The 14,113-nt window shown below is 36.3% G+C and overlaps 1 protein-coding gene across 1 annotated transcript; it reads right to left on the bottom strand.

The window, feature by feature from the left end:
- Positions 1-851: 851 nt before the first annotated feature.
- Positions 852-12,371, bottom strand: ywhaba (tyrosine 3-monooxygenase/tryptophan 5-monooxygenase activation protein, beta polypeptide a). The gene is made up of 6 exons (XM_056460540.1): positions 12,250-12,371; positions 8,562-8,862; positions 5,670-5,793; positions 5,311-5,474; positions 4,996-5,091; positions 852-3,257 (listed from the first exon to the last, which is right to left on the bottom strand). Exons 2-6 carry the CDS (start codon positions 8,853-8,855, stop codon positions 3,201-3,203), a joined length of 735 nt encoding a protein of 244 aa, XP_056316515.1. The 5' UTR covers positions 8,856-8,862; positions 12,250-12,371; the 3' UTR covers positions 852-3,200.
- Positions 12,372-14,113: the final 1,742 nt, after the last annotated feature.

Raw genomic sequence — 14,113 nt, 5'->3', positions numbered from 1 at the left:
AGGCAACAAATAACCACTCGTTACAACCGAGGTATGTAGAAGAGCATCTCTGAACACAACACGTCTAACCTTGAGGCGAATGGGCTACAGCAGCAGAAGACCACACCGGGTGCCACTCCTGTCAGCTAAGAACAGGAAAGTTGTGCTACAATTTGCACAGGCTCACCAAAATTGGACAATAGAATATTGGAAAAATGTTGCCAGAACGTTGGTCAGAATTTGGCATTCATCTTCTGATGATCATCTGCTACTTCCAGCAGGATAATGCTCCATGTCATAAAGCATGAATCATCTCAGACTGGTTTCTTGAACATGACAATGAGTTCACTGTACTCAAATGGCCTCCACAGTCACCAGATCTCAATCCAATAGAGCACCTTTGGGATGTAGTGGAATGGGGTTTGCATCATTAATGTGCAGCTGACAAATCTGCAGCAACTGCGTGATGCTATTATGTTAACATGGACCATTATCTCTGTGGAATATTTCCAGTAGCTTGGTGAATCTATGCCACGAAGGATTAAGGGAGTTCTGAAGGCAAAACGGGGTCCAATCCGGTACTAGTAAGGTGTACCTAATAAAATGTCCGTGAGTGTATATACCATGACAATAATGGATAATATATATTTTTTAAAGCATGATATGAAGTTGTTTTCTGGGTTGAACAGAAACCACTGTGAAAATAAATACAGCGCAATTTGGAACTGATAAAACTTTTATTTCACTTTAAATTGTCTTTTACACTTTCCTGATTATAACATGTAAGGTGAAACTAGAACTGTTTTAAAAGACATACACAAATCTAGTATTACGTCAATAACCAGGTTGTATTTTTTTTTTGTCATTTTGTAAATTTTTTTTTCCTTAAGCTAGTCTAAATTTTCACAACCACGTGCGCGCTAAGCAATGAAACCGTCACAGAAGCTAACTTTAGGCAGAATACTGGTCAGTAAAAACAAAGCAATTGGAGATACCAGATATACAGACAGGCTCGGCTCCACATTCACTACTGTATTTTTTTTTTGTAATCAAGCGTAGAATAACTGCCATTTGTTCAGCTAAGGGGAGAAAGAGAGATTTCGTCTTCAGTGCATGAACGTTGTCTTCAGCTCGAGACAGATGAGTTCTACACCTAAGTGGAATGTTATGGTGATGTGACAAGGTATTGTGACACTGAGCGACGGATATCACTTCTAGACTATTTGCCAAATCCCAATCTCAGTTTGGCTTTTGTAGGCCAAAACTGATAACGTTTCCAGCACAAAATTCAAGTTAAATTCAGAACTTCTCAACGGAAGTCTTACAGAAACTCAAATATAAAAAAAAAAAATTGTGAATCCCCAGAAAGCATGTTTTGCTTTTAAAAGATGTCTAATAGAGGTCTAATAGACATCCAAACATACTCGGCTAAAACAAGGCTAAATTTGGGTTAAGACATCTAGGAATAGGCCAAAACTAGACTAATGAACAAATAAACAGGAATGAATAACTACACATATAAAGTCTGTCTATTTGATGACTAGTCTAGATTTGAGCTATTCTTAGATGTCCTTTAGATATTCACGGACTGCTCAAATTTAGCCTTATTTTAGCCAAGCAGTCTATGTTTAGATACACAAAATTGTTTACTGGGAGGTCAGCAACAAAACTCCTGAATTACACTGATGTTTTTAAAAGATGCCTAATAAAGGTCTAAACAGACATATTGGCAAAATTTTGGTTAATAGACTTCTAAGAATAGGCCAAAACTAGACTAGTCATCGAAAAAACAACTACACATATAAAGTCTGTCTATTTGATGACTAGTCTAGTTTTGGGCTATTCTTAGATGTCTATTAGATATTCATTGATTGCTCAAATACAGCCTTATTTTAGCCAAGTTGTCTACGTTTAAATACACAAAATTGTTTACTGGGAAGTCAGCGGCAAAACTCCTGAATTACACTGATATTGTTTTTAAAAAGATGTCGAATAGACATCTAAACATAGTCATCTTGACTTAAACACGGCTAAATTGGGATTAACGGACATCTAGGAATAGGCCAAAACTAGACTAGTCAACAAATAAACAAGAATGAATGACTACACATATAAAGTCTCTGTATTTGATGACTAGTCTAGGTTTGGTCTATTCTTAGATGTCTATTAGATTTTCACTGATTGCTCAAATTTAGCCGTATCTTTTTGTAGAGGTGTTCATGAGAGTGTTGAACGATGAAAACGTTATAGTTTTTACAACATTTAGTTATGACGGGTTTTTATTTACCTCTAAAATATTTATTAAACCAATGTGAGGTCAATATCACGTAAAAAAAAAAGGGGGGAAAGGGAGAAATAAAGTACAGAACAAAGCAGGAAAATCGTTTACTGATGTCAAACAACACCTTTATGTTGACTGCCTTCTTGACAGCACATTAGGAAACTCTCCAGTTTGTTCACGAAAGGTTTGTAATCATTAAAGGTCACATTATGATGGAATGTCTTTAACTTAAAACTGAACAGACATGGAATGGCAAACCTCGGGTCCCTTTTGTCGTTGTTAGCCGTGCATGCTAATAAAAGGATGCACGTGATAGGAGGAGTAATAGTAATGCGTGTTAGTCAGTGTCACAATACAGCCTGTTTTCATCCCTTCTGTATGAGATCGCAACAGAATTGTACTGCTACTCGTAACTAATCCGTTCCCATTACGCACATGTTATTACCCAGGTGGAAAAACTAAACGTCACAGTGTTTGTTAAATTAATGGACAGTTTAATAACCTTTTGAATAAAACGAGCAGTCGCCAGTACACTATTGGAGAGAAAAAGACAGAAAAGGGAGGTATGGGTAAAGGAGGGGACACTATAATGCATTATAACCTGCTAGGACCAGAGAACATATACCTTTTAAAAATGTTAGGAGGGATTTTTTTAGGAAGGGGGGAAAGGATGGGAATCGTCTCCACTATTCAACCATTTTTCCCTCGTCTGGGGGGAAAATACACAAACAGACATGTTTGAGACAAGTCAGAGAAACCAAACTTTGCCCTTCCGCTCGTGGCCTCAGGAGTACAAACTTGTAGGTCAGGTACAATTCATGCTGCTCGTCATACAGAAAGGTGGATAAAGGTGAGGTGGATTGGATGGAGCAGGGAATTATGGGCTGTATATGTGTAAGATAAAGAGTGTAGGTGGATTTAACAGTGAAGTGCAACGCCTTTAGTTCTCGCCCTCGCCAGCATCCCCCTCGTCACCCTGGTTTTCTGATGTCCACAGCTGCAGAAATTAAAGAAGACGTTGATCAAAAATCAGAAAATCTAATTAGAAATCGATCATTGCAAAGCCATAATATGACCGTTTCTACTGGGAATTTCTTTGCATTGTTCATATTAATAACATGTAAGTGCTAAGAAACTCATGTCAATCATCCACAAAAACTGTTGTGGTCATCATGCAATTGCTGATTATAAAACAGAACTGGCAACCATACTAAATTCACAAAATGCCACCAAAAACTGGCCTTTAAGATAGTAATTTTTCCACGCATATTAAATATATCCAAATCACTTGCTAAAATTTTCTATGCATTCACAGTGAAATAAAAATTACTATAATGTAAAAAACGTCCACACAGACGTTGACCAAATTTTTGGTACCCTTCCACTGAAGAAAGAAAAATTACAGTGGTCACTGAAATAACTTGATGAATTTATTTAATGCAATGTCAGCAACCAAGGCTATTTTTATAGCAAGAACATTTCAATAATAAATATACAATTAAAACAAAAATTAACTAATGAAAATCAGATACTGTGTTTGAATCATGGTTTAGAATCAGCATTAAAAAAGGGAAACTAATGAAACTGGACAAAATTCAAGGGCACCAACACTTTTGTCCATGTTTGTATGCATGTATGTACACTACCTGATCAAAGTCATGCTGCCTATTCAAGTTTTAGGAAAAACAAATAACTTGACTTCTAGTTGATCATTTGGTATCAGAAGTGGCTTATATGAAAGGAAAAGGCCTCTAGATTACGCTTATTTTAACAAAATAAAATATGATCATGCCTTGATTTTTAATGATTTAATTAGGACAGTAAGGTCTGACTTAGATTAGACTAAAGTCTTGTCACTTAACAGAAATAATGTCCAGTATAGAATATAAAGTCATGGCACAGTGGAAACAGAATTAATATTGTGTATGACTCCCATGAGCTTGGAGGACTGCATCCATACATCTCTGAAATGACTCAAATCACTTAATAATAAAGTCAACTGGAATGGCAAAGAAAGCTTGCAGGACTCAGAGAGTTTAAGATTCTTTGGATTCATCTTCAATGCCTCCTCCATCTTAACCCAGACATGATCAATAATATTCATGTCTGGTGACTGGCCTGGCCAACCCTGGAGCACCTTGACCTTCTTTGTTTTTTAGGAACTATGATGTGGAGGCTAAAGTCTGAGAAGGAGTGCTATCCTGCTGAAGAATTTGCCCTCCCCAGTGATTTGTAATGTAATGGGCAGCACAAATGTCTTGATACCTCAGGCTGTTGTTGTTGGTATTCACTTTGCAGATCTCTCACAAGCCCCCATACTGAATGTAATCCCAAACCACGATTTTTCATTGACTAAACTTGACTGATCACTGTGAGAATCTTGGGTCCACGCGGTTTCCAATAGGTCTTCTGCAGTATTTGTGATGATTGGGATGCAGTTCAACAGATCGTTCATCAGAAAAATCTACTGTCTGCCACTTTTCCAAATGATCAACTACAAGTCAAGTTATTATTTGTTGCTCTTACAATTGGGATCGACGACAAGACTTTTGTCAGGAAGTGTACATACTTAGAGTCCATATTTTTTAGTCCATCAACAGCCAACTCGTACTACTTTTCTTAAACCATGTGTAAACTGTACAGTCTATATTTGCATTAAATCCATCAAACTTGATCTCTTTCTACACCTATAAAAAGTAAAAAGAGTAAACAAAAAGTCCACAGCTGGCACTTACAGTGAGGTTGTCCCTTAGTAACTGCATGATCAGGGTGCTGTCTTTGTAAGAGTCCTCATTCAAGGTGTCCAGCTCAGCAATTGCCTCATCGAAAGCCTATGGTAAAGGTAAAAATGAAGGTCAGGCGCACTGTCTGCCTGCAATCTGCAAGTGTGCATCCTAGTATTCAGAATAAACAGAGTATTCTTATGCAAATGAAAAGAATGAGTTATAAAAACAAATGATAAACTGAATATAATATACTCAGAACAGAACTATTTGGTTGTAAATAAACAAAAAAATAATAGTAAACAAGCAGATAGTAAAACGTCTGACCGTCTTTGCCAAACTGCAGGCCTGCTCTGGGGTGTTGAGGATTTCATAGTAAAAGACGGAGAAGTTCAGCGCTAGTCCCAGCCTGATAGGGTGTGTTGGCTGCATTTCCTTCTTGCTGATCTCAAATGCATCCTGGTAGGCCTTCTGAGAGTTCTCCACTGTGGCTGTAATTCGATAGAAAAACACAAAAATCAATTTCATGACCGTAACATCACAGCCTGAATGTCCCTGATGCAGTTTCTTCAGGCTAGCGTCTAATTGTTCATTTTAGAGCCTTAATTTTTGTTTTAGCTAATTAAACTTTACATTTTTTTAGGCAGGATCTTTAAGCTTTTATGAATAAAATAAAATGAGCTCACTTCTCTTTGATTCTCCGGATGCCACCTCGGACAGGTATCTGTAATAATCTCCTTTCATTTTCAGGTAGAAGACTTTGCTCTCTGCCTGGCTAGCGTTGGGAATGAGGTACTTCTCCAGGAGACCCTGAGAGAGCAGAAAAAGACCAATGTCAGGCTATGAGCATTAATATTATATGGGGAAAAAATAAAATGAAAACCATTAGCCATTAGAAAGAGGAACAACAGTAGAGTTCATCTTTGGATCCATCCAAATTGCATTTCTCATAAGATCAGTTTCATATTAATACATTTTGCTCTGATTATAAAATGTGGTAAACTGCCCTGCTGATACATATGCAGCATCCTAGCTGAAAACAACTGTAACATGGGAAGCAGCTGTGTGGGTTATTTTAATATTGATCAGATGCTATTTTGACTTAAAATTTGCTCAAGTTTTAGATTGTTCATTTGAATTTTAGATATGGTAATTGTTGTTTTATTACTTTAAAAAAATGTGTCTGTCTATATCATTTTATCTATTCTTAGTTTTAGCGTATAAATGAAAATGTAATTTTAAATTAAACCATTTTTTATAGAAATGAGCTGAAACAGTTTCTGCATTGTATTTTAGGTAATGCTTATTTCAATAAACAACATAAATTGGGACGAATCTTAGCTGCTTTCTGAAGAATTGCATCTTTTTATTTCTGTTCATTAATTAAAAATAATTTCCGTTTCAGTTAACTATAACACATCTTCTATGGATCACTCATATTAAGTTTTTACTTTTTTTTTCATGAAACGCTTGACAACATGCATTGTAAATTAGGTAACGCTTACTTCAATAGACAACAAAATGTGACAAATATTTGCAGATTTTTAACTTTTGCATTTTTATTTCTGTCCATTAGTTAATAATTTTAGTTTTGTGGATTACTATAATATTCCTTCTATGCATCACTCGTTAAGTTTTTAGTTGCTTATTTTTACATGAAACGCTTGGCAACTGACAAAAAGGAGATGAAATAGGAAGTACAATTTAACATGGGAAGCTGAACTGTGTTACTTTAATATAGAGGAGATACTATTTTGACTTAGAATTAGGTTTTATTTTCATTTGATTTCTCATTTGAATTTCAGACATGGTAATGATTGTTTTAGTCATTTTTTTAAATATGTGTATATATAATTAAATTTATTCTTCATTTTAGTGTAAAAAAATGAAACTATTTAACTTAAAATTAAACCATTTACTTAGAAATGAGCTGAAACTATTTCCGCAATGTTCATTAGGTAATGCTTATTTCACCGAACAACAAAATCTGACAAATATTTGCTGTTTATTAATTAAACATTTTAATTTCTGTCCATTAGTTAAAAATATCTTCAGTTTTAAGGTTTATTTAATTATAATAACCCTTCTATGCATCATTCACATTAAGTTTTTACTTATTTAATCTTACATGAAAAACTTGACAACTTACACAAAGGAAATGAAAAGAACTTAGAAGTACAATTTAACATGGAAAGCTGTGCTGTGAATTTTCGATATGGTAATGGTTGTTTTAGTCATTTGAAAAAAAAACATGCGTCTACATAATCTATTCTTAATTTTAGTGTATAAACTAATTTTATTTTACAGTAAACCATTTTGTTAGAAATGAGCTGAAATGGTTTCCGCATTGTAAATTAGGCAATGCTTATTTCATTGAACAATAAAACGTGACAAATATTTGCTGCTTTATAAATCTTGCATTTTTATTTCTGCCAATTAGTTAACAATAACTTACTTTTTATGATTTATTTAACTATGATAACCCCTTTATGCATCACTCATATTAAGTTTTTACTTATTTTACATTGAACACTTGGCAACTGACACAAAGGAAATTAGAGAAAAAAAATAATGTATATTAGGAAAACTTACATTTACAGTGCATGTGCAGGGTTTCTACAGGTTTCATCAAGACAAATTTAAGACTTTAAGACCTTTTTAAGACCATTGTTATTAACTTCAGACTTACAAAGTGTTAAACGCCAAGGATTTTTTTCTAACCGTCCAGTTAAAACACAAAAAAATCATTAAAAACAAATGTTATTGTAAGGAACATAAACCACGTTTATAAATAGAAATAGAGTTGGTAAATAGCGTTAATAAATAAGAGTTAATAAATAAACTTTTGCTAAAACTTTTATTGGGATGGAATGATAGTGATTTGATGGGTGTTGGCCTGATTGGGTAGCTTTACGTGGACAAAGGAAAATTAAGACCCACTTAAATCAATTTAAGACCTACAACACAATATTTCAGTGAATTTAAGACTTTCAAAGGCTTAAAGTTTTGATTTTAAAATTTAAGACATTTTAAGACTTAATTTTAAAACTCAGATGTCGCATTGAGCTTTAGGGAGAGTTGACCCAAACTGAAAACAAACGTTAATTACTCATTCATTTGTTACAAACCTGTCTGAGTTTTTCTTTAGATGAACGCAAAGGAAGATATTCTGAAAATTGCTGAAAACCTGCAACTATTGACTTCTATTGTAATTTGGCTTTCTACTATTGAAGTCAATGATTAGAGGTTTCTAACGTTCTTAAAAATATATTTTGTGTTCAACAGTAAAAAGAAACTCAAAAGTTTGAAACCAATTGAAGAAGAGTAAATAGTGTGTAAATTTTCATTTTGGGGTGAACTATCCCTTTAAGAGTCACTTTATAAACTCATGCAATACTTCACTGCTGTATCAGGTCTTGATGTACAGTACTAAATATTACATATTAGACTACAAAACTTCAAAAGCCAAGGTTTTGAATTCTGCTGAAAATCTAAACTCCAATTCAACTGGATGTTGAGCTGCTAAAAGCGTCAAACGTTTTTCTTTCTGTCTCAGATTCACACATCGAGTCTCTCACCAGCACGTCGTTGCAGATATCCTGAAGCTCGGCTTCGATTTTCTCACGGTATTCGCGTGCCATCTGCTGTTTCTTCTCGTTGCCCTCAGTTTTCTGCTCAATGCTGGAGATCACACGCCAGGACGAGCGGCGGGCGCCCACCACGTTCTTGTAGGCCACGGAGAGCAGGTTGCGCTCTTCATTGGAAAGCTCAACACCGCCCTCCGTCACAGCCTTCATAGACGCAGCCATGTCATCATAGCGCTCGGCCTGCTCAGCGAGCTTAGCCTTCTGCACTAGGTCACTCTTGTCCATGATGCAACTGCAAAAATAAGAAAGAAAAGGCACAAAGTTTCATTAGTCTAGCACATTCCCCAGTCTTCAGCGCCTGTATGCATATAATATAAAATAAGCCAGGTTTGCCAGGTTGCTTAGAAGGCTGTCTGACCTCCTTTTGTTGTAAAGAGGTCGATCTTTAACTTGATGATTATTTAGACCTGCACCAGATACTATTATTAAATTAGGCTCCTATAAAAATTGAAGTCATACTGAGGGTTATGAATGATTGGGTCAGTGAAAAGGCATTTTTCAGCAGTACGATGCTCGCAGATCGATTCAGAGTAAATCTCAGTAAACTCACAATTGAGGATGTAACATTTACTAATAGTATGGAGAAATATGAGCAGATTACCTGAAACCAGACAGGTTTTTCTGACATATTGGCTTTAAATGTGTCATGTAATTTACCCAAAATATAAAGTGCACACTTTAAACAAGCAGAATTACTTCTGATCTCACAACAACGCAAAATATAGCATTTCCATTTATTCATCTTTTGTTAGTTTTCTCTTTGGATTTCACTGCGCTTGCAAGATTCTCCAGCGATGAAGAACCTTTTTTTTGCTAGAACTAAAACTAATCAAATCTGACCTATTGGCCATTATGCACCATTTCTATTTATCAAATTGAAAATTATTCCTCTTAACTTGTCATGATTATTAATCGTGGGTATTAGATTCAATTGAGATTACTTCAATTGCAGTGGTTTTCTAAAAAATGTCATGCATAATACACCAAGTGTACTCGCAGATTAGAAACCAAATGCTGATTACTTGTCCGATGGTAAATGTTTGGTTTACCTTGAGAGTTCCTTGCACGAAACAACAACTGAGGATGTTACATTTACTGATAGTATGAAGAAATATGAGGATCACCTGAAACCAGACAGGACTTTTTTTCTGACATATTGGCTTTGAATGTATTATGTAATTTAAATATAAAGCGTCACACTTTAAACAAGCAGAATTACTTCTGATCTCACGACAATGCAAAATAAGAGCATTTTTATTTATTATCTTTTATGTTCGTTTTCTCTTTGGAGTCCACTACACTTGCAAGATTCTCCACTGATGAAGCCTCTTTTTGGCTAGAACTAAAACTAATCATATATAACCTTTTGGTATAATGCATTATTTTATCTATCTAATAGAAAATCATTCTTTTACCCTGTCATGATTACTAATCGTGGTTATTAGATTTAATTGAGATTATTTCAGTTGCGGTGGTTTTCAAAAAAAAAAAATGACATGCATAATTCACCTGGTGTACTCAGATTAGGAACTAAATGCTAATTACTCATCCAATAGTGAACATTTGGTTTACCTTGAGTGTTCCTTGCACAAAATAACAACTGAGGATGTAACATTTACTGATAGCATGAAGAAATATGAGGATCACCTGAAACCAGACAGGTTAAACAAAGACTTTTTTCTGACATACTGGCTTTGAATGCATTATATAATTTAAATATAAAGTGGCACACTTTAAACAAGCAGAATCACTTCTGCAAAATAGAGCATTTTTATTTATCTTTTTTGTTAGTTTTCTCTTTGGGGCCTACTAGTAAGATTCTCCACTGATGAAGCATCTTTTTGGCTAGAACTAAAACTAATCAAATCTGACCTTTTGGCTATTATGCACCATTTTCTATCTATCAAATAGAAAAATCATTCTTATAGCCTGTCATGATTATTTACCCTTTTAATTTGAGATTACTTCAATTGCAGTGTTTTTCTAAAAAATGTCATGCATAATTCACCAGGTGTACTCACAGATCAGGAACTAAATGCTGAGTACTCATTCAATAGTGAACATTTGGTTTACCTTGAGTGTTCCTTGCACAAACTAACATTCTCAGATCATATTTTAGCACCAGTGACTGAGGTAAATTTGCTGTTATACTCACACATTCAGACTTTCTCCTTAACAATATAATTTCAGGAAAGAATTCTTTGTGAATTCTAAATTGAGAAATCACATTAGGAGCCAATGACCAAAGTACAACATTGTTCACAGTCAAATAAATAGAGCTGATGTTGTCATACTTGCATGTAATTTCAGACTGAATATTCAAAGTACCATGGTAAACAATATGGGGAGGCATGCCACTAGTTGTAACTGAATGAATGTGCGAATATAAAACAAACTTCACCTCAATTTTTAGCTCCTAATGCACAATGATGCGGTGGTTTCGGATATTATTCTGAAATATCTTCCAATTAAAAAGTAGGTAAAAAAAATCATAATTTCTAAACATCCACTGGCTTACCAACCTCTGCATTTCCCGATCAAAGGTCTAAATCAAACACACTAAACTCCAGGTATCTGACTTCTCCATAACATCACAATTCCCTGCCTCCTTTTGTGCAAGGTCATTGAATACATCCAGCATCCGTGAATCTAGAAGGCCAACGTGGGAATTTCAACCCTGTCAGCTATCGATACATGTGGAAGTGCCAACGCCCAGGGCGAGTCCTGAACCCGAACCACAGGTAACGGTGTCAGGCAAGTAAACACAGCCCGTCCTGCTCCTGGAGGCCAATTCACAACCGCAAACGTGATAGGTGATTGCTTAACATGTCCGAGAAATGTTTGGAGTGCCAGTTAAAACGCGTAGTTTGATCAGTTAGCGGATGACATAATCTGGTGTCGGGCTAAATTTATTTACATAGGCCCTCACGACGCGTCCTGACGACAAGTCCGCCATCCTATGAAGCGATCATTTCGCGATTTTATTTAACCCCAATCGTCTGTATTACATCATGAAATCAGCTCAAACGCATTTAGGAATTGATAATCTATTAATTTAGCACGTTTTAATCGGCTAGCCAGGCTAACACTGCACTGCAGCATATTCGAGGCTCGAGCTAGCAGCTTTAGCCACCAATGCAACGCCCTCTCACTCACATTCCCTGGTGGAATTTAATCAGACGAGTCGATTATTTTAGACTGATTAAATTTGCGCGTTAATAATGCCGACGTTCATGGTTTACTCGTCTGGTTAATTTGACTATCGACTGGTTAGCCGGTTAGCTTTCGAGACGGCCAGGCGCTGAATAGACGCGGGACGCCGCTGGCCGTTGCTCCCGCACGGGGAGAGGGCTGTTCGGCGCGATGCTCGCTTGATAACGCGCGTACACAACGAACAGCGCGGTTCAAACAGAAATCGGATGTAATCGGGAATAATTCGGCAATAATCGCTTCTCATCGCCCGTCTCGGCCTAAGTCCTTGTACCCAGCCCCAAACCACAATAGACACCTTCCGCCATTGACAATGATGAGGGGGGCTTACATGAGCAACAATACAGCAAAACACACCCCTAATATTCATAATATCACACGAGCGGCCTTCGCGGGTAGTGTAACTCACATTGGAATATATTTCGAGTCCTGATTTGTGTCTGTTAACGATGGGAGTATCAAGCTGTCCTCCGTTTCGCTGCTCGGGGTATTCAGGGCAGTACCACTTCCGCTTGCGCTGACACTTCCGCTTCCTCTAAACTCCACCCCTCCCCCCCGCCAGTATCCATGGCGACCGCCGCGCGGGGTTTCCTACACTGTTTGACACGGTCGCTAACGTCACGAGGGCCATGGCAACCGAAGTCGTGCGTGACGTCGGCAGTCACCATAGCGACCGTTGCCAGGAGGCGCTCGACAGCTCGAGTGAGAATCAGGTTTGGAAATCTCAAACGCAGCTCAAATGCTCATATATATTTCACATTCTGATGAAAGTCACTGGATAAAACTGATTCTGTGAATTTACCTGACATATTTTGCTTATTATTATTATTATTATACAGTTGAAGTCAGAATTATTAGCCCCCCTGTTTATTTTTCACCAATTTCTGTTAACAGAGAGATTTTCAACACATTTCAGAACATAACAGCTTAAAAAACTGATTTATTTTATCTTTGCCATGATGACAGTAAATAATATTTACTAGATATTTTTCAAGACACTTCTATACAGCTTAAAGTGACATTTAAAGGCTTAATTAGGTTAAATAGGTTAACTAGGCAGGTTAGGGTAATCAGGCAAGTTATTGTATAATGACGGTTTGTTCGGTTGGCTATCGGAAAAACATATAGCTTAAAGGGCTAATAATATTGGCCTTAAAATTGCTCATAAAAAATTAAAACTGCTTTTATTCTAGCCGAAATAAAACAAATAAGACTTTCTCCAGAAGAAAAAATATTATCAGACATACTGTGAAAATTTCCTTGCTCTGTTAAACATCATTAGGGAAATATTTAAAAAAGAAAAAAAAAATGCAAAGGGGGGCTAATAATTATGACTGTATATTCGGTATGGGCAGTGGAAAAAGCACAGAAAAATCCAGCCTGATCTCACGAGAAAAGTAAGTATTTTACGTTTTGTCAGTTTAGTGGCTAATTCGTATAAATTCGTACGAGTTCAGTCGTACGAAATTGTACGATTTTAAAAAGGAGGCGTGGCACCTAACCCCACCCCTAAACCCAACCGTCATTGGGGGATGAGCAAATCGTACTAAATTGTACGAATTAGATCGTACGAATTCGCCACTAAATCAAAAAGTTACGAACTGCAGTGAGATTGTGTTGGAAAAATCATACGCAAGTAAAAGTACCATTAATTACCTAAAATGTAGTGCAAGTAAAGTAAAAAGTATCGGTTGTAAAAATTACCTAAAGTATGAGTAAAAAGTAGCCCTTTCAAAAGTGCTCAAGAGTAGTGAGTATTACGCTGTTAAAAACTGATGCGTTTACATATAATTCGTATATGTGTGTAAACGTAACATTCTGTAGTGCATCTAGCAGACACACAACATCATAAGACGTTAATAAGTTAATATTAGGTTAAAATTAGGTTGTAACGTCAGGTAATCAAAACTGATCATCTAGCCAGCATCTAAGGACAATGTTATTTTGATGTCAAATGACGCTGATATTTGGTCGATTTTAGGTTGTTAGAAAGCAACCAAAATCTAACGTCGACCCAACATCTAAAACCAACATCATATTGACGTCAAATACTGACATTTATTCATCAGGTATGACAAACAAAATCCAACGTCTGATAAATGTCAATAGTTTTGTTTTTTTTATTAGGAAAAGAAAAAACTGAAAAATGGCCGTTTTCTGCAGATCTGCAGAAACTCACGTCTGCTCCAAGCCCCTCCCCCAGAGTATTGTCAGCCTATAGGGGAATTACCAACCAACATCACACATGACGCCACACGGGTTCAACCGCACAT

This window comes from Danio aesculapii, chromosome 6, assembly GCF_903798145.1.
Source record: "Danio aesculapii chromosome 6, fDanAes4.1, whole genome shotgun sequence".
NCBI lineage: Eukaryota > Metazoa > Chordata > Actinopteri > Cypriniformes > Danionidae > Danio > Danio aesculapii.
Note: the sequence above shows the minus strand (reverse complement) of the source record. Positions and strands in the feature narration are given on the sequence as shown.